This window comes from Anarhichas minor, unplaced genomic scaffold (assembly GCF_050575085.1).
Source record: "Anarhichas minor isolate MPS153535 unplaced genomic scaffold, ASM5057508v1 ptg000025l, whole genome shotgun sequence".
In the NCBI taxonomy this organism is placed as follows: Eukaryota; Metazoa; Chordata; class Actinopteri; order Perciformes; family Anarhichadidae; genus Anarhichas; species Anarhichas minor.
The window spans coordinates 10,910,841-10,933,272 of NW_027466471.1; the positions used below are offsets into that span (position 1 = coordinate 10,910,841).

At 46.1% G+C, this 22,432-nt stretch overlaps 1 protein-coding gene across 1 annotated transcript in view; it reads left to right on the forward strand.

The window, feature by feature from the left end:
* The window catches only part of smtnb (smoothelin b), a 45,190-nt gene that overhangs the window by 14,477 nt on the left and 8,281 nt on the right, over positions 1–22,432 (forward strand). Inside the window, 8 exon segments of the mRNA XM_076099081.1 lie at positions 388–466; positions 557–638; positions 1,280–1,359; positions 7,117–7,213; positions 10,561–11,267; positions 12,596–12,644; positions 13,673–14,275; positions 16,387–16,460. Coding sequence (XP_075955196.1) covers positions 388–466; positions 557–638; positions 1,280–1,359; positions 7,117–7,213; positions 10,561–11,267; positions 12,596–12,644; positions 13,673–14,275; positions 16,387–16,460 — 1,771 coding nt within the window.

The window sequence follows — 22,432 nt, forward strand, 5'->3', positions numbered from 1 at the left end:
GTGGTGGAATGTGAAATATTCCACACATCCTTTAATACCACCGACTGGAGGGAAGCGCAGATAATGGGAGACCTGGAGGAGGGTATGAGTAATAGAAACCAGCATAAAAGTGAGCAGTGAAATGGAGAAATATGCGGCTGACATGAGGGGAGGATGGGAGCAGCCTTTTTTAGGCAGTGTGTGTCATTGCTGTCCGATCTGTTATGCCAGAGTATCACTTTTTCCACGCTCGACTTGGGAGCGTTTCCTCTGATGGGTTTTCTCCCAGCCAAGAAAACTGTGGGTTATCATGGAGTTGTCTTCTGAGAGGCCTCAGAATAGAGTCAGTGAAGCCCACAATTTTGTATTTGTATATTTTGAGTCTCTCTCTCTCTCTCTCTCTCTCAGGTCTGAATACAACGACAACTTGGACGTCCTGTCACGAGAACTGCAATCAATCCAGGACATCGATGAGCTCACGAAAATGGTGAGTATATTAACGGGCAAGAAAAAAAAAATGATGGTGACTCTGCATGCTTGTCCTGTTCGAACTGAGATTTCGTGTGTTTGTGTAAAGCTCCGTGCCGCCGGCGAGTACGAGGAGAGGAAGATGATCAGGGCAGCCATCCGACAAGTCCGAGATGAACAGCAGCAGCAAGGTGAGTCCTGCTGTTTGGTAACATGTCGTCATGCTGTGTCTGTATGTCTGTTAAATATAATACCACGTGAAAGATGCATCTTTTAACGGAGTAGATTAAACGACGCCAGCTGTGTGATTGTAACAAAACATTTAAGGATGATGCATTTGGCCGCTGTGTTCTGGCACACTTGGTGTGAAGATGGTGCCGTAAAGATCTAGTTGAAGGTAAAAGTGAATTTAAAGGTCCACAATTGTCTAATCCATCAGTCCTTAGGAGGTATTTATTTTTATTTTTATTAGAACACCGTGAGCCAAAATGAAAAAAACAAATGATGATGTGATAGTCTGCTTCAGTCTTGATGTAAATGCATAATTAAAGTGGGAGAGATGGCGGGCTGTCTGTGTTCGCCATAGTTACTGTGGCAGATGTACCCATGATGCTCGATCAGATAGTGGATTCCTGTCATTCCTTAGCGCTGTCTGGCTTGTGTGAGGCCCCTGTCACTGAAACACGATGAATGGGGCCACGTCAGGACACCTCAGATAATCTTGTCTGATCTGTGTTTTCTCTTCTCATAATTTCAGAAATGACCAGATGTTTGACATCAGATGGGATAACGAGTCACCTACTTTATTCTAACTATTGTGCCGTGTTTTTAGGGCCTGTGGAGCGGGGTAAAGCTCCGGGTCGCTGCCTTGAGCCTGAGAGTGTGGAGCCCCAGAGCAGCATGGGAACCGAGGTGAGTACAGAAGAGTTAATAGAGCAATCTTTATGGATTTCACGTCACTGCATGAACACCACATGAACAGCTGATGGGTAACTGTCTCTACTCTAATACTCACTCCTGTCAGCTTCCATTTGCAAAAATGAACCGAGCACGGACTCATTTGTGGTTGCTGAGTTCGTTTGCTTGGCAGCAGTGACCACTGAGGTTTCTCTGCTGCCGCAATGAAGAATGCAGAAAACAACAAGAAGAGTTTTGTGGCTGTAGTCACACACTGTGATGAACGTGGCTGCACTACACGCACACACAGACACGCACACAAAACGCATGCTTTGGCTGCCTCGGAGCAAAGAATGCACTATTGTTTTCTACATCCTCAGTCAGACTTTGTTATGAGTAAGTATGAGGAGAAAGATAGAATTTCGGTCTCGCAGTCGCTGTCATTTGGCCCCACATCTATCTGCACAGCGTTTAACACCGTGAGACAAGAAAGCACACTGACGTAGACATTTTAGAGTGAGGGAGACGAAAGGTCTAAAACTCAGACGTCTCTCTCAGCCCTCTGGTGGATGACAACGGACTGTGTCCTCCGAGTTGACCTTAACGTTTTATCATTTTCAGCGTTGTTATCAACATCGTGGTTGCTGAAGCCAACATGATGAGAAGACATGAGTCTTAACTGCTTGCGAGAGTCTGCCAGGAGCCAGATGTTATCTCATCTGCTGTTTGATCACAGTTCTTTCGATGAACGCTCTGTTTCCAGAGGATTAGATGTCTGTGGAGGAAAAGCAAAGTTACTTCTTACAGTATGTGGTCACCGTTTCTTTGACTCAAGCTTTTTGAGTGATGGAGGAACACCTGATACAATCGGTTGCATTATCAGAGTTCTGTCGGTTCCTGTGAAAGCAGCCGTTTTTCCCGCCACAGTGACGTAAAGGGAGAAAAATGAAAGGCTGTTAGTATTTGTCCCATTGTCTGTTGTAGCTCGTGCTTTGTGTGTGTGTGTGTGTGTGTGTGTGTGGGGACAGGACACAAAGACAGCATGCTGGCGTCATAGGATGCTCTGACATTCAAGCCTTTTCACCTCACTTCCTGTAAGATAGCTGAGCTGTACGGCTCGGCTAGTTGGTGTAATAGGTCGGGGGGGTTGGAGATCTGGATGACGAGGAGAACGGGCGGGGGTGGTTCGGACAGACAGGCAGGCAGCCCACCAGCTGTGCCTCAGCAGCCCAGTCTGCGCTGGAATGGGGTCGAGGCCAAAAACAACATCAACCAGCAGCAGCAGGGCTCCTTCCACTCACATCATAGCAGCGGATCTCTTTGAGCTGCGTGCAATTGTCCCGTGGCAGCTGGAGGTCATAGATAGGCCTCAACAGCAGCCAAACACGCACACAATAAATGTGTACACTTCCAGCAGCTTCAAACAAACACCAGCTCAAAGTAACAACACCTTGTGATGGAAAATATATAGCGTATGCTTGATTAGTGGATCAGCGTAGCTGTAATTTTACCAGAATCCATCATCCATTAGAAGGTAATGACTGTATTTAATGGCCACGTTTTAATGCCACGCAAGGATAGCCAACGTACAGTAAGAGTTTCCTTTTTTTTTATGAGAAACCATACTGTAACCGCTTATAAAAACAAACAGATGATATGTCTGCAGCCCCCAAAAAATTGCCAGAATGAAAAAGTGCAAAACATTCAATAATTTAAATGAGGTTCTGTGACGGTAAACTATCTCATCTAGTCTTACTGCAGCAGTTGGAGGAATTATAGGTCAAAACTGAGAGTGTGTCAGAAGTTAATGTGTCAACCAGGCAACCCTTTAACCTGTAAGAAAAAGTGTGTGTGTGTGGGGGGGGTCAGATCCCTTTGGAGACAGAATGGGAGGGAGGGGAAGTCAAGGGAGTGGCTTGTTGGTATTATGTGTGTATATGTGTGGTGTTGGTGGTGGTGGTGTGTGTGAGTGTGAGAGAGAGAGTGTGTGTGATGTGATGTGGCTGAGGGAGTAGAGCGACAGAATAGAGGACGTCCTGACTCCAAGAGGTTTGCTGCTGAGAGAGACAGAGAGAGAGAGGCGGGTCAGTGAAGAGAAGGTAAATGTCATTCACATTTTTCCTTTCTGCTGTCACAGATCAAATTCTCCTCTCTGACTGTCTTTAGCTTTTTCTATGCTCTGGAAGGCCATTTCAACTTTTTACCTCATCGATCTGTGCTTGTTTCTGTCTGACTGAAGAATGGGACGTACCTGCCTCTCTGCTTACCTTTCAGGTTTGTGTACATAATGTTTCATTGCTGATTCGGAACGTTTTTGTTCACGTAAGTTGACAGTTTAACTCTTAGGATGTAGATGACACCTTAATGATGCATGACATGAAACTGGGTCATTGACACGTGCTAGAATTGTTAAATTAAGGCAGCAACATAACTTGATAGGAATTCAAGTTAAAGAGAAATCTTGAGTATTTAACAGTTTAGTAAATGAATCCTGTGAGATGTATCTGTGAGGCTACAGGTTTGCAAGGTGTGTAGGTGTGTAGGGAGAGCTCAGGTAGGGTGTCGGGTAGGCGGGTGTTGCAGCTCCAGACAGAGTTTTGTTTGCTCTCTGATCGCATCATAAACATGTTGCAAGAGGAGACCTGAGGAAAGACTCGTTTTTAACTGTCTTGAAGTTTATAATGTTTGCAATAGAGAGGGTTTAGCAGACTTCGGAGATGAGTTGTGCTTCAGGGAAAAACGTACAGTCGATCCATTTTGAAAAGACCAGAAAATAAGCTTAGATTGGCATGTGATGATGTGCAGTAAGTAGAAATGGGAATGAGGCTAAGGGCTGAGTTTTTTTTGTGGTTTCCCTCACTCCAGACTGTGTGTGTCTGTGTGTGTGTGATATTGAGATGATTGCTACTTCATTCCAGCTACCGTATTTCAGTTGTTGGAGGTAAGCCGAGTGTGTGGCTCCTCAGGCTGCAGTAATGGAAAGAGAGCCGCCAGGCTTCTCCTCTCGACCATGTGGAGGCCATGGGAAGACCCTCTGAAGGTCTGAGCCTACCAGCGTTGTGATGGATTTAACTTCCATGGAAAGTTGGAGCATTGAACCCCAGCATGTTAACATGTAGCTGATCTTAGCGGTCGGAGTCGGCAGGTGACGGAGGTGTGTGCCTCAGCTCGGCCTCGTTGTTCTTATTTTGTGTGGAGTTGAGGGTTCAGAGGAATCCAGATGGCCGACGCCTCGCTGTGGTCACAATAGTGGACAGTTGTTTTTGTGTTTACGCGTTTGAGCTTTTTGCAATTATAGTCCAAAGCGAGCAGGCTCCTGAGGCCACATGGGATGAGCGGTTCGTGCGCGGGGACGGTGTTGGTTCCACTCTGTCAGGTCTTCACGGTCGGGGCCAGAGGGAAGCCGCTAATGACAGCATGGTGGCTGGCAGCAGGTTCGCAGCTCTGGTCTGCGTCTCCAGTTCCACTTTATCTTCCCCTTTTTTTTCCCCCTCTGCCTCGCTGTCTGTGAGAAATGTGTTCCCTGTGGTTTAGTGGGAGCTGTGAAATGATGGCTGTCTGTCTGACTGCTGGTAGAAGCAGGAGAGGGAGAGGAGGGGCTGGTGAGGAAAGGCTTGTCCTCCCTAATTGTGTTTATGGCTCAAACTAAATTATCTCCCCCTGTGACTCTTTGATTGAGTGCCCTTTGTGTGGGACCTCTGGCATTATTACGCTGTAGTGCCTCCGAGTCTTTTGTGTTGTTGCTGAAGACTGTTTCTGTCCTCCAAACTCATCAGACACTGTAATGACTCATTAAATCAGCATTCCTCTAAATTCTCAGTCTGCGAGCAACATTTAGCGGGTTTTTTTATGCCCCAGAATGTGTGCTGCCACTTTTTTCCTCCATATGGGAAAAAGTTGAAGCCATGGAAAAAATAACACGGGAGCACCTTCTATGTAGATTTACACTGCTGTGATGTCACATGTAGTATTTCAATTATCTCGCTTTTCTGAAAGATTTCTTTCACAAACGATTTTACCAACAAAACTTCACTCGTTTTTATTCACTCTTATCTAACTAGATTCAATGATGTGGTGTCTTTGTTTTTAACCTGAACAGTGCCATTCCAGAGTCACCTTTCCTGTTTGTCCTGACGTCTCCTCAGCAGTGTCTCATTAAAGTTTCTCTTCAGTGATTGAGCCGCTCCGCCCTGTAATCTGCTCAAGGTGGGGAAGGTCACAGTCGACAGAGCAGAAAGCCTCGAGTCTTTTCTCACCTCTGCCTCTCGTTTGTGTTGGAATTTGTTTTGTGTTCGGTTTTTCTCTGATCGCACACTGCATTGATTAAAAGCCTCTTTTTTTCTTTAAAACACACAAAGGTGTGACTTATAAGATCCAATCTGTAGCTGCTGGTGCCAACTGTGCCAGTCTCTTGTGCAGGATAACATAGTTTACACATGGACAACTGATTTTGGCGTGTGATTTCTTTGCTTGCTTGAGACCTTGTGAATGTGTTTTCAGAAGCCTTTTTGAAGTAATTGTAGGCTGTAGATCTGGTATTATATTTTCAGTATGTAAGGTCACGTCCTGTATGTTTTTTCAGGATCCACCCAAACCTTTTGTGGGACTATTCTTAAACCAGATGGCTCTCGTAAAACACCTTTAAGGAGTTGTTGTGCCGTGATATAGTTCATCATTTCAAATGAGCTACAGAATGACGCATACCACTTGAAGTTCCACACGCAAGAGGGTTTTTTTTTTTCCTTTTAAAGGAAATGTTTGCAAGTCCTCGGAGTGTTGTGGATTACAAATATGTTTGGGAGTGATTTAAAGTGTGTGTGTGTGTGTGTGTGTGTGTGTGTGTGTGTGTGTGTGTGTGTGTGTGTGTGTGTGTGTGTGTGTGTGTGTGTGTGTGTGTGTGTGTGTGTGTGTGTGTGTGTGTGTGTGTGTGTGTGTGTGTGTGTGTGTGTGTGTGTGTGTGTGTGTGTGTGTGTGTGTGTGTGTGAGATCACGTGCTCACGTGCTCGAAGGAGCCTTATTTGTGCAGCTGATTCTCCTGTGGAGTAGTTCAAGTTCAGGCACCAGAGGCCCAACAGTAGTGCCGGCATCTTCATCTTTTCCCCCCTCCGTCCTCCCCTCCTACACCTCTCTTGTTTCCTCTCCATATGCCAAAATACTCCTGCTTCTCCTCCGAGATCTCCCCCTGCTGTGACGTTCCTCTATCGGTGCAGGTTAGGGCCAGAGTGCTGCGCAAAGAGCTATATTTTGTGCTGCAGTCAGATTACAGGTAATCTTGAAGGAGTGGCAGCTACCCGAGTCAAGTCGGGCTGTAAAGTATATATATACGTTGGCTGGATATGTTGGCTCTTTCGGCACTGGGGGCGTCTCTCTCTCTCTGTCTCTCTCTCTCTCTCTCTCTGTCTCTCTCTCTCTGTCTCTCTCTCTCTGTCTCTCTCTCTCTCTCTCTCTCTCTCTGTCTCTCTCTCTCTCTCTCTCTCTCTCAGACGTATACAATGGAAAATAAAACAGATCTTTACTTTTCCAGCTGGCCAAACATGTTGCTCTTCGTGGCTGGAGCATTTGACCTCAACCTCCAACAAAAGACTGTTGTGATCACCAGCTGACCTCAAACAGATGATCGTAGGGATGATGTTTACATCAGGTTTTGATCAGAGGAGTGGGTTGGCCGTTTTTCCCCAATAAAAACCTGGCGACATTAAAGAGCATGATGCATCTGGAGCTTTATTGAGATGCTCATAGCATGAGTGTGTCTTTGTTCTTGTTGTTTTACAGGAGACAGAGCGGGAGAGTCACAGTGAGCATATCAGATCTCAGATCCTGGAGTTACGCGGCCAGCAGACACAACAAAGCAGAGAGCTGCAGAGAAAAGGTGAGAAACACTCGCTCAGTAACAAACTGCTTGTGACAGACTGCATATCGTCTGCATGCTATGCACAGTTGGGTCCGGTTTAGCCGTGCCACACTTTAGGAATCGTTGAAACACTAAATCTTTTATATGCTGTAAACTTTTACCCAAAGCTCAAGTTTGAGTAAGAACTTATAACTGGAAGCCAACACTGGCCAACTCTGTTGCGTTTACGTGGCTGCATACATCCGTCTTGATGCAATTTCCTCTTCACTGCCTGTTAAAATAGTCAGCTGAAGGAGCCATTCTCCTGAGGTGGCGGTCAGGAGGTCATATTAGTTCAGGCTCCTTCATCTCACTTTATTAACCGTTTGGAGTCACTCACAGCCAGAGGCTTAATGACAATGGCTTCTTAAGTGTGAAGTCATTTCATTAACCACCTTTAATAAAGTAGTATGAATGCAAGCCTTCAGGAGAGGATGAATGTGCTTCGTTCACTTGAATCCTTGAAACTTTGCAGGCACAGAGCTGACGATGAATAGCTTGTAAAACAATGAAAGTGCGTTATAAATGTTGTTACAAACCCTAAACCTATAGCTTGCCCACTATAAATGCATCAGGACAAACTATAAATTGGACAATGCCCTTCATACAGAATACCACATTTGACATTGATCATCCTTTGCTGAAGATGAAAGTGTTTTTGAGGCCTGGCTGACCTAAACTTGGCCCTGAGATCTGACAGCTATAATAATGTCGTTCTGTGTGGCCCGGTCTGCCCTGAACTTGGCTCCCCGTGTCCCTCTCATGGGCCTGGCGTTGGTGGTGGGTTTATGGGAAGCAACGGAGGGAAGCCCAACAGCCACACCTCTGCTAAATAAAGCTGATACCAGAACAGAACTATGGCTTAGTTGACTTGGTGGAGAAACTCCCCACTGTTCCTGATTTATCCCTACCTTACAATTTAAACCAGGGTGAAGCTAGGGTCAACAAAAAAGAGACCACCATAGAAAGTGGACACCGATCAACAAAGACACTGACGTTTATGGTTGGGAAAGGACGGTGGGACGGTGGTTCTTGAAGAGGCGGTTGTCTTTTCAGCAGAGGGAAAGTGGCGGAAAATAAAAGATTGACTTGGAAAATAATCGGTGGGTTCTTTTTGGTCTTTGAACACAGCACACATACCTCTACCTCTCAGACAAAAGAAAGCTTATATTCACATGCTTTACCTCAATTACCGTGTGTCCAGTCGTACTGCATTCTAGTGCCGACTGTAACTTGTTTACAAGAAAAGGCTGTGATTAAGGAAAGGAAATGTTAGCAGAGACGCTCAGTGGAATGTGTTGCGTGCCTCAAGTTTCATTCGTTTAACTTCAAGTTTGACACTAATGCCAGTTTTACACACAAACGCTGTGAAGGACTGAATGTGTATTTCCATTATTACCAAGCCACTAGTAATGCATGTATATCAGGTCATTGAGTATACAGAGGTTCCCAGCATATAGGGGTCAAGAGCCACCACCGTGGTCACGAGGTAAACCTGAGAGGATTGACGGAATGGAAAGAAGAAGACCACACTCACAATTTCTCAAGTATTTGCGTTTTTCATTGGAAAATCAGGAGGATTTTACTTTGAGACTCTAAAAAGTGATTCAAATGAAGCAATCTGATCCGGAAACATAACGTTGATTGAACTGCTCACAGCTCAGAGACGTATGCAGCCTGTAACAAAGGGTCAAGAGCAGGCGTTGCTTCACTTAAAAGGTTCACAAGCCAAAATTAATTACTGGCATATGACCTAAAAATATGGTCAAACAGACTCTCCTTTTCCCAATGGCATTAAATGGTTTCTCCATTAGTTTTTTATTTAGTTTTTTTTACAGCTTGGAGTATATTTATTTTCTTTATATGTTAACATTGTGAAACGCTAATGAAACTGCTTGAACGAGACACTTGATTTTATGTAGTCACGGTATATTTACTATAGAAACCTCTTCTACATGTTACGCCGAGGCAGAGGTGCGATGATGTTCACCCCAGGTCATCAGCAGGCGAGTCGGAGTCAAATAGCCTGTGTTGACCCGCTCACAGCAATGACTAACACAAGCGTTCCTCAGGGCATTGCTTCAGTGCGATGGAAGGATAAAGAAAAGCCGTAGATTGTCCTTTGTTTGTGCTCTATTTATTGACTGGCAGCAGAGTGCTCAAGCTGCTTTTGTAGCTATTTTAGAGGTAAAAGCAGGCCTCTCATTACCCAGCAGCAGCAGCAGCAGCAGCGGGATTTTCCCAGAAATCACTACACAATGGTCATGACAGGCAAAAACATGGAACAATAACGTGAGAGTCTGGAGCAGTGCCTTTTGTCTTTTCGCTTCAGTTGAACAGTAATTGCGTTTGGGTGCATCTTTAGATATAGACGCTGCTGTCTAGTGGACCACTCAGAGTGTCACATGTGAGAATGGCAGCCATTTATTGTCCTCATTGTGTATCACAATCACGTCTTCTATTCAGAGCGTATTACACAATCATCTTTTTTTGGGAGGTGTTACGCAATAAAGAATTAAATGAAGCTGTGAACGTCCGCCTCAATCCTGTCTTGTCGGTGAGTTGAAGGAGATTTCTGCGGCTGCCGGTCAGACTCTTTGATTTGGTTTGTAAATGACAGGCATGCATACTTGGTGAACCCCATTTGGTTGCAGAGTTGGTGCAAACACAGGTCATACTGAAGTGTTGTTAAACCTTGGTGTGTACATGGGATGTGGGATTCGAATACACTGTTGGTTTTCTCTGTTTTCCTTATCTGCGGTACGTACGTGACCTCAGATATTCCATCGTTAGTCTCTAACACCCCATGGCGCTTCAATCACAGAGGGAGGATGTGGGCAGCGCTGTGTTGTTTGGAGTGTGGTTTCCCGAGGAGAGAAGGAACGGTACAGGAACTTCGACAGAGGGGAGGGGAAGTACTTGTCCTCGTCTCTATTTCACCCCCACTTCCTCCTCGACTCCTTGTACTTGCTTACCGCCTATGGTTAAGCCACATGCTCTCTCTCTTTAGTTGTAACCCCTCCTTTTCTTTTACGCACATCCACCGACACAATCTCAAAAATCTTACTCGGGAACTGAGGCCAGTCTGGAGGAAATGCCTACATCCCCTCATGTCTCCACGTGCCTCCTCTGCGATCCCGAGTGATATTTTCTAGCCGAGCCCCTGTGCCCGCAGAAGTATTTCATTTCCATCACTTCAATCTCAAACTTCACCACCTACTGCTTCCTTTGCTCGCATACAGTAACACCCTCTTCGCTTTGGTTTACGACCGACGTGAGAGAAAGAATAGAAGTAATATGAGAATCTGTTTTTTTTTCTGTTGCAGACTCCAACTCAGGCATGGTGTTGGTTCTTGATCACCTGGTGAAGGACGATGGCCCCGGACCTCTGCTGATCCAGCCTCAGAGAGAGGCTGTGACCACAGAGTCCGACCTGGCCCTGTCTCATCGCCAAAGGTCCGACTCCTGGGCTTCAGACCACGATGTGACCTCTGTGCTTTCCAGGTCCAATCTGGATTCTGTGGCCTCAGAGAAGAGTCTGGGCTCAGCCTACAGAGCTCGGCTGGACTCTGGAGCTTCAGACAGGAGCCAGAGTCCCTTGCAGCGTGGTCGCCTAGATTCTGGGGCATCAGAGCGAAGCGTCGGCTCCCTGTCGTACATCAGACAGAGACTGGGCTCAGATGTCTCCGACTCCGGGGCTAGACCCCGTTTGGGCTCTGGGGCTTCAGACAGCGTTGGTCTTTTGCCACGGAAACGGACTGACTCAGGGACATCTGAACAGAGTGTGAGTATGTGCTCTGAGGAAAAGGGTCCAATGGAGGAGGTGGAGGAAGCCACAAGTGGTTCAACTTGCAGCACAGATTCGGAAACTGAGAGCGGAAGACAAGGTTCAGCCAGCCCCCATGCTCAGTCCGACCAGGACCGCATCATTGACCAGGAGCAGCCTGATGGGGCTGTTCTATCCAGGAGAGATCCTGCAAATGGCCTGCTCAACGGCAGCGCCAAGGGACAAAACGACTTCCAGAAGCAGAAGGTAGAGTGCACAGTCCTTGCGTCATGAATGGCTGTTGTCTTTGAGTCCTAAATGTACAGAAAGGTGACAAATTAAAGGAAAACTGAATTAAAGAGAGGAGAAACGTAGTAAATGCATCTCCACCACTGTTGTCAAAACACCACATGAGGAGGTACTGTATATTTTGTAAGAATGGTGTTCATCCCTTCTGTAGAGTTAAGGAGACTTGTCTATGCTAAGGGACCTTGTAACTGTTCTCGAAGGTAGACGCTTCATTTCACTTTTTTCTTTAATTTGTCCCCCATTTGTGTAGTTAGGGCCAGCAGCAACGACACACAGTATGTATCCTAACTGCACCACTAGAGTGAGGTGTTGAGCCACATAGACACATACAGAACCGTCCAAGCTCTCCCTTTCTTTCTTTATATTTCATTATCCCTGACAAGCAACCCTGACACCCCATTCTTCAGTGACACCCAGGTCACATCGGCATCCATAAACACAGCACGCCGAGCTCTTTTTAGGTGCTGTTTAACTTTCGTTACTTGGCTACGCAAACAAACTGTGCACCTGAGTGTCTCTGCTTCACCTCAGCGGCGTGTCCTCCTCACCTGCTGTCAGAGAGGGATAGACAGGGTTACGGACCAGAGGTTCTGTCTCTCCTCAGCCCCTCACAGTACAGAGAGCACACAGACGCACACAGAGCTGCTGTTTCTGCACTGACTGTTGGCTGTTGAGCAACATTTCCCATGTTGGGGGGGCTCAGGTCACCATGACGCCATCGTGTCGCTCCTCTAGATGTGTTTACCCAAGGCTGGCCCTGGACTTCTTTTATTGTTCCCGACAAAAGACGCTGCCGCTCAGTCTCCTGAGAGTAATGTAAACACTCTGGGGCCCATCACGGCCCCGCTGCCAAAAAAAGAACAGAGGCCAACTGCTTCACTCCAAACACAAATGTTACATAATGAAAACACCACCGGTTGATTCTGTATTTAGGAGTGTGTGTGTGTGTGTGTGTGTGTGTGTGTGTGTGTGTGTGTGTGTGTGTGTGTGTGTGTGTGTGTGTGTGTGTGTGTGTGTGTGTGTGTGTGTGTGTGTGTGTGTGTGTGTGTGTGTGTGTGTGTGTGTGTGTGTGTGTGTGTGTGTGTGTGTGTGTGTGTGTGTGTGTGTGTGCGCGTAGTTTTCATCACAGCCATCTATAGACTCTAGTCCCTCATGAATGTGCATCGCTGCCCTGTTAAACATGGACTCAATATGGCAGCTCTGTGGTTGTCAATACAGGCACAGTGCATTTTAACCCTTTATCTCCTCTACTTCCTCTCGCTTTTTTGTTTTTTTCCCCTTTATAGATGACAAACAGCGATCTGCCCCTCACTCATGGCAAAGCAAAGGATTTTGGTAAGAAACTAGTCCTCTTAGATCTCAGTCCAACTCGTCGTCCTGAACTGATTAATCAATAGAACATCAATCCACGTGTCAATTTTGATAATCTTTTGAGGCATTTATCAAGGAAACATCCAAACATTCATCCTTTCCAGCTTCTGGAATTTGAGGATTTGCTGCATCTCTCTCTTCTGAATCATTGTTAATTGAATTTGTTTGGGGTCAGTACTGTTGATCGGAATAAGACATTTTTAATATTCTTGGCTCTCACCATTTAATTTTTGTAAATTTGAAAATGACTCCACTGATTTATTGATACTGGAAATGATAGGTTGCAATTCGTATATGCTGTTATCACTATAGGCCCAGATTAGTTTGGTTTACTTTATGGACATTGCATTTAAAAGTGTGTAATACCATCTCACCAGATGGTTCGTCGCTTGTAGGACAATGACAGCCATTAGTGTTACCGCATAGAGCCACTCACTCACAGGAGAGTGCTGGGAAGAGGGCATGTTATAAGATACATATCTTTCTTCCAGACGGTGCTCTTTGCTTTGTCCACTGTACTATAAACGCTGGTTTTCCTCCTCAGCAGCACATCTTTCTTTCTTTTTTCTTTGTTAGGATGACCTCAGTTAATATCTTCTCCTCTAATCATTAATGTTTTTTCCATTGGAGAGTCTGTGCCAAATCATGGGCTTTGCTCACATTATCTGACAGTATTAAGGATCAGAGAATGAAAAAAAATATCCATGAGTGGAAGAAACATGTCCCGAAAAGTCCAAAAAATAGAAACTGAAAGGCGGTGAAACGGAGGAGGTTAAGTCAAGCAAAATAAAGGGGCAGGAACAAAACCTTGAGAGAGCAGGAAAAGAGGAATGGGATTTATAGAGGGCTTTTGAGGTGGAGTAGGAGATGATGAGAGCAAGAGACTATAAGTGTGTTAAATTCACACTGAATAGTGGCCGGGGTCGAGGCTCTGTGTCGAATTGAATGTTTTTCTGTGATTTCAACTCCCCTCCTGCATTATGTCTTTACAGCATCTGAGAAGAAAGATGTTGTGGAACATTTCAACCGCACCAACTCTGTACGTGATCGCATGCGCAAGTTTGCTGAGCCCAGCCAGAGCCCAAATGTCCCGGCATTGAAGAAGGCCCCTCTGAGGAACGGGACAACCTCCGGCAGCAGCGGCCAGATGAATCTCTCCAGAGCCACCGAGCTGTTTACACATACAGCAGCATCCCTCGGCACATCTGGAGACAGGCCAGCAAGGCCACGTGTGGACTCCACATCTCGCACCTCTGCCGCATCCCAGAGTCAGGACATACCTCAGCCAAGAGGTGTGGCCAACAAACCTCTGTCTTCAGCTAGCCAATGGCAGAGCTCCATGGGTGGGATGAGGCATCCAGCTGAAAAAGATGTGCATGCCTCCAGTAACTCAAAGGAAGACGAGACCCCAGGGAGAGCAGCTGGACACCAGGTCACCCAGGGAGAGGCAGACCCGGACATGAAGACCTTCCTCACAATCGAGATCAAGGATGGGCGCACCACCCCCTCCTCCACGCCCTCCTCTAGGAGCAACATCGTGCCCATCACCAACATGACCCCACGCATCACCACTAATTCTCTGGGACAGAGACCAGGTAGGAGCACCAACCTGACAGCGCTCATACTCTAGCTCAGTCACTGCTAAAATAACTCTCTTCACATGACGCAATATTGTTGTAAGTGTTAATTCAGGATTGGAATGACGTCGAAACACCACCTATGTTTGTTCTACCACTTAACGCACCGTGCTTTCTAGGCAAGAACTTGATTATATCGACCTTGTTAAAGCTTTCTATGGAGTCCGTAGAGCATACAGATCTACAGCCCACTGTGTTTCAGCCAGCGTGAATCTTAAGTTAGCGACTGTTCGTCTTTCCTTGCTAATATCAACACTTGCATCACAGTGGAATCCCAGTCAGTGTGGGAGGCGACCGGCACCAAGGAATCGGTCACAAGTGGGATGATGACAAGCAAAACCGTGTGGACGAGTGGGGATAGATGTTAGTGCTGAATATGAAACGCCGTGATTGTACTGAAGGGTATTTGTTAAAGAGCGGGCCAGTGTGGAGTGGGTGAGGTCAGTAGTCAACAGAAGCAAGTGCATTCAGACAAAGGAAACAATAATTGGCTTTCTCAGGCCAGACTGAATAGAAATACTGTTACAGTGCAGTTGAGTAAGCTTGCTCGCCTACACAGTGCAGTGTTCTGTTTGTTCCATGCCGTACATGTTGTCTGTCACCCCTTTATCTAAAATGACACTTTATTCCAGTAATTTCTTTTGTGGAGAGATGAGAAAATAAAACTCCAAAGTCATCAGTTAACCAGCAGTTTTAAACACTACAAGATCCTCCGTTTGAATGAGGCTGGAGACCTTCTTTTGTTTGCTATCTCTCTACTGTCAACTTTCTAAGAAAAGTTGTTCCTGCATTTTAGGCCTTTTTTATTCGAGAGTCAACAGTAGAACAGATGACAGGAAATGAGAGAAGAGAGATGGGGAAAGGACATGCAACGTATGTCCCCGGGCTGAACGCAAACCAGGGATGTTTGCAGTTCTTGGTCAGCGCCTTAACCTCTAGGCAGCTACTCGGGCGTGGGAATAACTTCACCCTGTTCTCTAAGTAGTGGTGGCTGATGGAAGAAGAAAATATCTAAATATGACTGTGCAGCAGATCAAAACATGGTCGCTCACCTGAAATAGATAAAAAGAAAATAATGCATAAAGTTATCATTAACCGAGCTAACTCTGCTTTTTCTAAATGAGTGAATCTCCATGTCACGTCACGCTGACAAAAGTTTCTGTATTGTCAAATATAGGTAATAAGTATATTAAGCAGCTGGACTGTCTCATTAAAACACATTGTTCCTGTACATGTACTTAGCACTCAGTACATACTCGCGGTTCAAACAGTAACAGCAGGGTTTCATGAATTGCATGAAACAAAAACGTGAATAGCTTGAATCTCTCTTTCAGGAGCAGAGCTGCTACAGCCGCTATTACTGTCTGTCCAAACAAGACGTCTTAAGTTTCAGCTCTTTGCAGCAACCGGGACCTCCAACCCAAACAGTTTATTTAAGACTCAAGCTGGACCTCTGCGATTACACCTCTTACAACCAACACCCCCGACACATTCTGGCAGCCCCACTTCACGAGGGTCACACAGTTTTGTTTTTCAGCTCAATTTGCTGTAATGGTTTTGGGCTCCTTTTTTGGGAACCTGCCTGTCTTCCACTCACCAAAGGCAGGCTGTGATCGTGTCTCCGGTTTCTCTCAAAAGTATCCACCTTCTTAAAGTCTTAAATGTACACTGTGCTGTGCTGGTGTGCATCAATCCTGTATTTTATGATATAGCGTGTGTGTGTGGGGGGTTTGACAACGGATCACATACATGTGCGTACTCTTGCAGGCAAATGGAGAGGGTTGTTTATATTAAAGGTGGCGTCAACTACATTTTCTGGCATGTCTCTCATTAGACATGAGACAGTACTGTTTATGACACTTTGGCAGCTTATGTAACTGATTATTGGCTACCACCAACACAGTGGAGGACCATGCACACATCTCAACTGTACACATGCATATGGGTGCCAAGACCTTTCTCTGCCTTTGTTCCTACTCAACCTGTAGCTGTCGGCTATATGTACCTGAGTTTAGATGTTTTGTGCTTAAAATCCATGTAAATTTGTGTCTTCACTGTGTCTGTTCCAGAGTTGACCCTTGGCCTCAGAGCTACACCATTCAAGATTTCCTCATCCAGCCTCTCCTCCGGATCCTCCATCAAGGTACAGTCCGCCTTTGCAATTTATTCTCTGGGAAAGGATCACAACATTGAGGCTCCGCAGAATGTGGAGACAGAACCTGTCAAACATACTTCAAAGCCACATTCCCGGTTCCTTTCCAATTAAAGATTAACGCTTTGTTTTCATCTACTATTTCATTCCCAGCTGACTCAATTGAATTCCACTGTGTTTTTGCTTCGTCCGTGTCACAGCAATCACCCATTAAGGCCTTAAAAGCAAGTGAGCCGGGACAATGAAAGACAGACAGAGTGTGAGAAAAGGAGGGAGGAGAGGGAAGAACCGTGTTTATCAAACACGGAGTGGGTAGCCAGTCACATCTGTCCTTGTAGGGTATGTGAAGGAGAGAGAGGGAGAGGGAGGTGCTCCGGGGCATTCCTTGTTTTTCTCTCGGCAGGCCGTGCCCACTGAGATTTATCTGGGAAATGTTTCCTAAATCACACCTGTCTGTCTTCATGCACAATGATTGCTGTCCAGCTGCATCGAAACACGTGTTGACACAAGTTCTTCCCCGCGTCTTTTCTTAGTGGGCCAAAACCTAAAGATTCAAACTTAATAGGCTGAAAGTGGTCACACGCTAACCAATCCGCTCCCGTCTCACAGTGACCTCTGGGGTCAGAACAGCTAAACTCCTGTTTGCCTCATTCCTTAACTCCGTCGCTGCTCCATGAAAGGAAGTGTCCTCATGAATGGAGTGTGGGGGATTGAGAGGTCGAGGAGAGGAGAAGTGGTGTCCTGTTTACTCTTTAATGGCTGTGTATCCCACCCCCCCCCCCCTGTGTCCAGCGCAGATGTAATCTGGTTATGGGATCAAGGAGCTGGGTAATTAGGGTTGGGAGGAGGCTCCACAAGGCTGCGGGGTGAATTTAAGGTGTTAGAATGAGACCGTCTCCATCAGTTAGACCCTTGTTGAGACCCTGAAACTCGGGGGCAGGCACAAACTAAGATACCGCAGCACAGGAACAGGACAAAGGTTCTGCAGGAGATGAGGTTCAAACTTGTCTGAGCTGAGTGCTGTTACAACTTTACCATAACGGCATGCAGGTAAGTACTTTGCATGTGCGCTAACATGTGTATGATATTACTAAACATGATGGGTTTTAAATTATGCTAAAAGAAATATATGCAGTTGAAGAATTTGCATTGCAAATTCTTCCTTTTTTCCGGTTTATGGACCTCCCAGGAGCTTTCATTGTTTTCAACAGCAACCCACGAGCACAGTATGGATTGTAGACTATCACCAATCATTAGTTTAGTCTTTTATTGTTCCTTTCCTGCTGACTACATGCTAGCACCACTAAGCAGCGATTTACATATATGGCTATTCAAACAACATCATCATGATGAACCACGAGGATATGACAATAAGTAAGTTTTCGCTCTTGTCGTCACTCAGCTGATTTTTCACCTGCTTTGGCCGGATCTGCTCTCCCATACAGACACTGAGCCTGAGCGACTTGGCTAATGAGATTGTAAAAACATCAGCCGACACTGTTGGTTAGCGTCAACCAGGGGGAACGCGGCTTGGTTACCTCAGACTGATCCGGAGACCACCTGTTCTCTGACTGGTTTAGTTGAAGTTGAAGGTGGTGCGAGGGGTCAGGGGAGAATTCATATTGAAGTACCCTTTTTCAAATGAGTGTAAATGGTCATTAGAAGAAGAAGAGTGTGCAGACATCAGTTTTATAAGTTCTTCCTGTTTAGTGTTGCTGATTGTTGTTTATTGACCACAGTGGTTCCTGTCTGGGACTCTGATCTGTTTGGGTGGTCTGGGCTTCTCCTCTGTGGTCTAACTTCAGCACTCACAACCTCTCCTGTTTCTTTAGTGGTATTTTCTTTTTTTATACATCCAATTAAACATGTAGTTCTTACAGCGAATTGTCTATAAATTTCAATCCATTTGAGACTTAACAGAGAGAAACATTTTAGGTAAAATAAGCAATGGAAATACAAATGTCAGCAACAGAGACAGAGCTGCTCCTTGTTATTTATTACGAAAGCATAAAGTTAATGGAGAAGTCAAGATGCTCGTAGTGTTGCAGTGAAGTGATGAGAGTCCATTACAGACAGGTGGAGGCCTGCAGCTGATTATTGATGTTTCCTGCTCCGAGTTAACGCAGCTGTTGCCGCTCATCTCGGCTGTCCGTCCGTTCCGACCACGGTGCTCGGCCTTGGAAACAAATATAAATAATGCCTTGGCTTTATTCCCAGGGTGATGACAGGCCAGTCTCACCGGTCAGGTGCTGCTGCGGGAACATGGACACACAGGTCCACAGTCAATGAAAGATTGTCTCACTGGCTCACAGAGGGAGAAGGACCCCATTGTTAACATACTGCTGATCCGTGACACATGCTGGTTACACAACCAGCTCACATGTGTCACAGATTTAAGCCGGCTCTGCAGACCTCGGTGAAAACTGGGGAGAAAAAGATGTGAGGGAATTACATGTCTGGATGAAGTTTTATTGCCCGCTTCGGTTTAAATTTGTTTCCCTCATTGCCATGTTGGTTCTGACTGAAATCTCTACATTGCTTTGTTTTTGAGCTCTGTTGGAAGCAAACAAAGGGTTCACAATAGCCAGAGAAGCAGTCACATCCTACTGCAAACACAGACATATATATACATGCAGAACATTGTAGTCTCTACTCCACTTTGCTTTGGGTAGGTGCTTTGATGCATGGTAAGACCAGAGCCATGTCCTTCTTGGGTTTTGACCCATTTTCCCTGCTGCCAGTCACATTTCTCGCCACTCTCCCTCGAGGCCAGATTATTCCTGGGAACTGTTTTGTTTACCTGTAAATCCCAGGAGAGACCGCTGTTGCCATTTGACTCATTGTTCTCGGTTGCACTTTTTAAAATCACTTAAATGCTTGTGATGTAATTGCATGTTCTCAAAAATTACAGGTTTATTACATGTTGCATCAGACTTCCCGCAGCGATACAGTATGTACAGTACCAATGGATTTCTCTGCATGGTCTGCAGTATGCCTATAAATCGTCTGTAGGCATTTAAAAGATGTGCTTTAGCATCTTCCACGTTGAACAACGTACACACACAGACTTCTTTCAGCGCTCTTGGAAAGCTCTTAATTTATCACAAAAGCACTTGAAGCTTCCACGTGAGCAGCAGCTGGGCCCCTGCTGCTTTGTCAGTAAGACTAACTCGGAATCTTGTAAGCGCTATAATGTCCTTCCCAACATCCTTGCCCAGAGGCGTGGAGAACTGGCCCCCAGCTCACCCTCACTGGTCAGCCAGTCTGCTGTGTCATGACTCTAAACTAGACTTTGTCCTTCATGGACTGATCTTCCCCCTGGAGGTCTGCCTTAGATCAGAGTCATGCAACACAATTTACCTGATTTGTCACAACGCATTTTGCGCGTTGCATATTTTCCAAATGCAATTTTATGAGGAGTGAACCACTGACGTGTAACTCCACTCAGCCCAGGCCTAGAACCTCACCTCGCCTGTCAATCGAGGTGTGAAGGACAACGGCTCTAAATAACAGCAAAGTTGAAAGAGGGAGGGGTGAGTTTTCTGAATTGTTGCCACTACCATTCCCCCTCTAGCCTCCACCAGTGCCCCAGGACTCACTGGCTCAGTGGAATAACGGCAGGGCAGGAGATAAATAGACATGTCCATGGCACCTGAAATTAAGGGGTGGGGCTTCTGCTGCCTGGGAAACGGGATTCCTTTCATGCTCATTCGCTGTCAGGGTGTTGGCCGGTAAAGAGGGGAGATTTGCTCGGGCTATAAAGAACGTGCATTGTTTTGAAAGGTCTGTAGACAGACGGATAGATCGGACACTTTCTACCCTCACATCTGTGGCCACAACCTTTTGAAGTCTCTGATTTTACACCCCAACATAAGTTTTTGGGACACAAGAAGATTCAAACTAACACACTGTGACATTAAGTGCAGCTGGTCTGGCCATGCCTGGAGTGAACCTGGACTTCCTCCCAGCCTCACAGGCTCCGGAGGCTTTGGGCAGTCCAGATAGCGTTTGTGCCGAGTCTGGCCTGGAGGAGGTGATAGGGGATCTGCTTGCTCAGGAGGATGCAGAAGATGAAGAGGGGCAGTTTTGCAAGAGGAAATTTGAATTAACATTACAGTGTGCTGTGGGGGAGGTCCATTGCGACCTGCAGGCCTTTGGGAAGCGAGTGGATGCCCGTCTGGAGGAGGCCGGAGCTCAGGTGGCTCCTCTGGCCGAGGCTGTTGCCAGGCTGCAGGAGGAGAACCTGAGGCTGAGGATTCAGCAAGAAAGGCTGATGAGGCAAGTGGAGGCCCTGTGCCAGGTAATGGGGCTACCTGATGCCTTGCTGCATGTACTGCCCAGCAAAGAAAGCTCACCTACAACTCCATGCGAAAACAAAACACCATCCAGTGATTTTCCAACATCATGCGGTGATCCTCCAGCCAGTACTTCATCCTCCAGTCCCCAAGATTGTCCATCCAGTGCACCCCAGGAATCTCCAGCTAATACTCTTCTGGATACTCCATCAAGCGTGCCACGGGAACCTCTGTCATGCCCCCCGGACTCAGACTCTTCATCTACTGAGACAAGCACACCTCAGAATTCGGAGCCTTCACCTGTCCCCCACCCCCCGACCTTTGCAACCCGCCGCTCCCTCTCTGCCCCCTCTGTGATGGCAAACATTTCTTGCGACAACAGCACGGTACTGCTCTCTGTAAATGGTTCTGATCATGCCCCCTTTTTTAATTCAGATAAGCTGCGTGAAGAATGAGAATGTCTTTTGTTCCAATGTTGACGGTACATGTGGATCAGCAGGCCACGAGTACTTTTAGGTGCCATGCCTGCTCACGTACTTGTTGACCTGCTGTTCCATCTCTCTTAGCTCTCCATTGGTTTTAATCGTACGTTAGGTCCTCACTTCCTTTTGCAAAAAATCTTGACCATCTCAGCTGTCAGTCAGTTGTGACAGATTGTTTATGTGGACTTCACTGTCATGGAGTTATTCCAATCCTCCAACACCATTTGTCTCTGATCCTGGCTAGCACTCATGAGTGTTTGTATGCAAGCACTTTGTGATGGAGGAAACAAATGACCACGTTTCAACAGTAACAGTGGACCTGCCCTGTAGTTTGCTTGGATAACCCTAATTTTTAGCCTTGTTTGCCTAACGTACTCCCATAAAAATCCCTTAACAATCCCTGTGTGTGTTTGCGGCATTATCTTCTGTTATACAACCGACCAGTGTTCATATTCCTGTCTAATCCTGCAAAGACAGATGGACCTGCCGGTCAACCAGTGAAGGTGATGGACTCCTAAATGTTACTCGGGATGATTGGGATAGTGAGGGGTGAACTTATCTGTTTTTCTTGTGCATTTGTGCGATATCCACTAGTTCAGCTTTTCATAATTCAGCTGGCTAAGACTGTATTGCAGGTCTTAGTGATGAATCAAAAAGTCGTTTTTTTACAGAAAGATTGTAGCCGTTCTCCCATTAGAGAAAACAAAAGAAAAAGAGCATTTGTATGCCACAGTGATCAGATGTTGAAAAGTATCCTGTAACTGAATTAAACTAGCACAAAGGTTATCGGGGATTTTCTCACCCCACTCACATTCCCTCATTGCCTGAATCGGAGCCCTTGTTTGGGATGTGTTGTGTCCCAAAACATTCCTCGTCGGTCAAGTGCCTCTCAGTCCAGTCTGTCCCATGACCAGAAAAGTCTTCTAAACCAGTGTCCACCGGTGGTCACACAGCGCTGTGGCTGCACTGGGCCTTGTCCCTCCCTGGTGAGAGCTGGTCCTGCTGGGGCCCGCAGGGAGGAGGGCCGGGCGGCCGTGGATAGGGACGGGGCCAGCTGTCTGAGCTATATCTGGACCTGGACTCGGTTACAACAAAGGCACTGAAGCCACAGCTAAAGCTCATAGTTTACCACAGGCATTCAGCACCACATGAGAGTAAAATTGTTTTTTTCCTGTAAGATTTATGG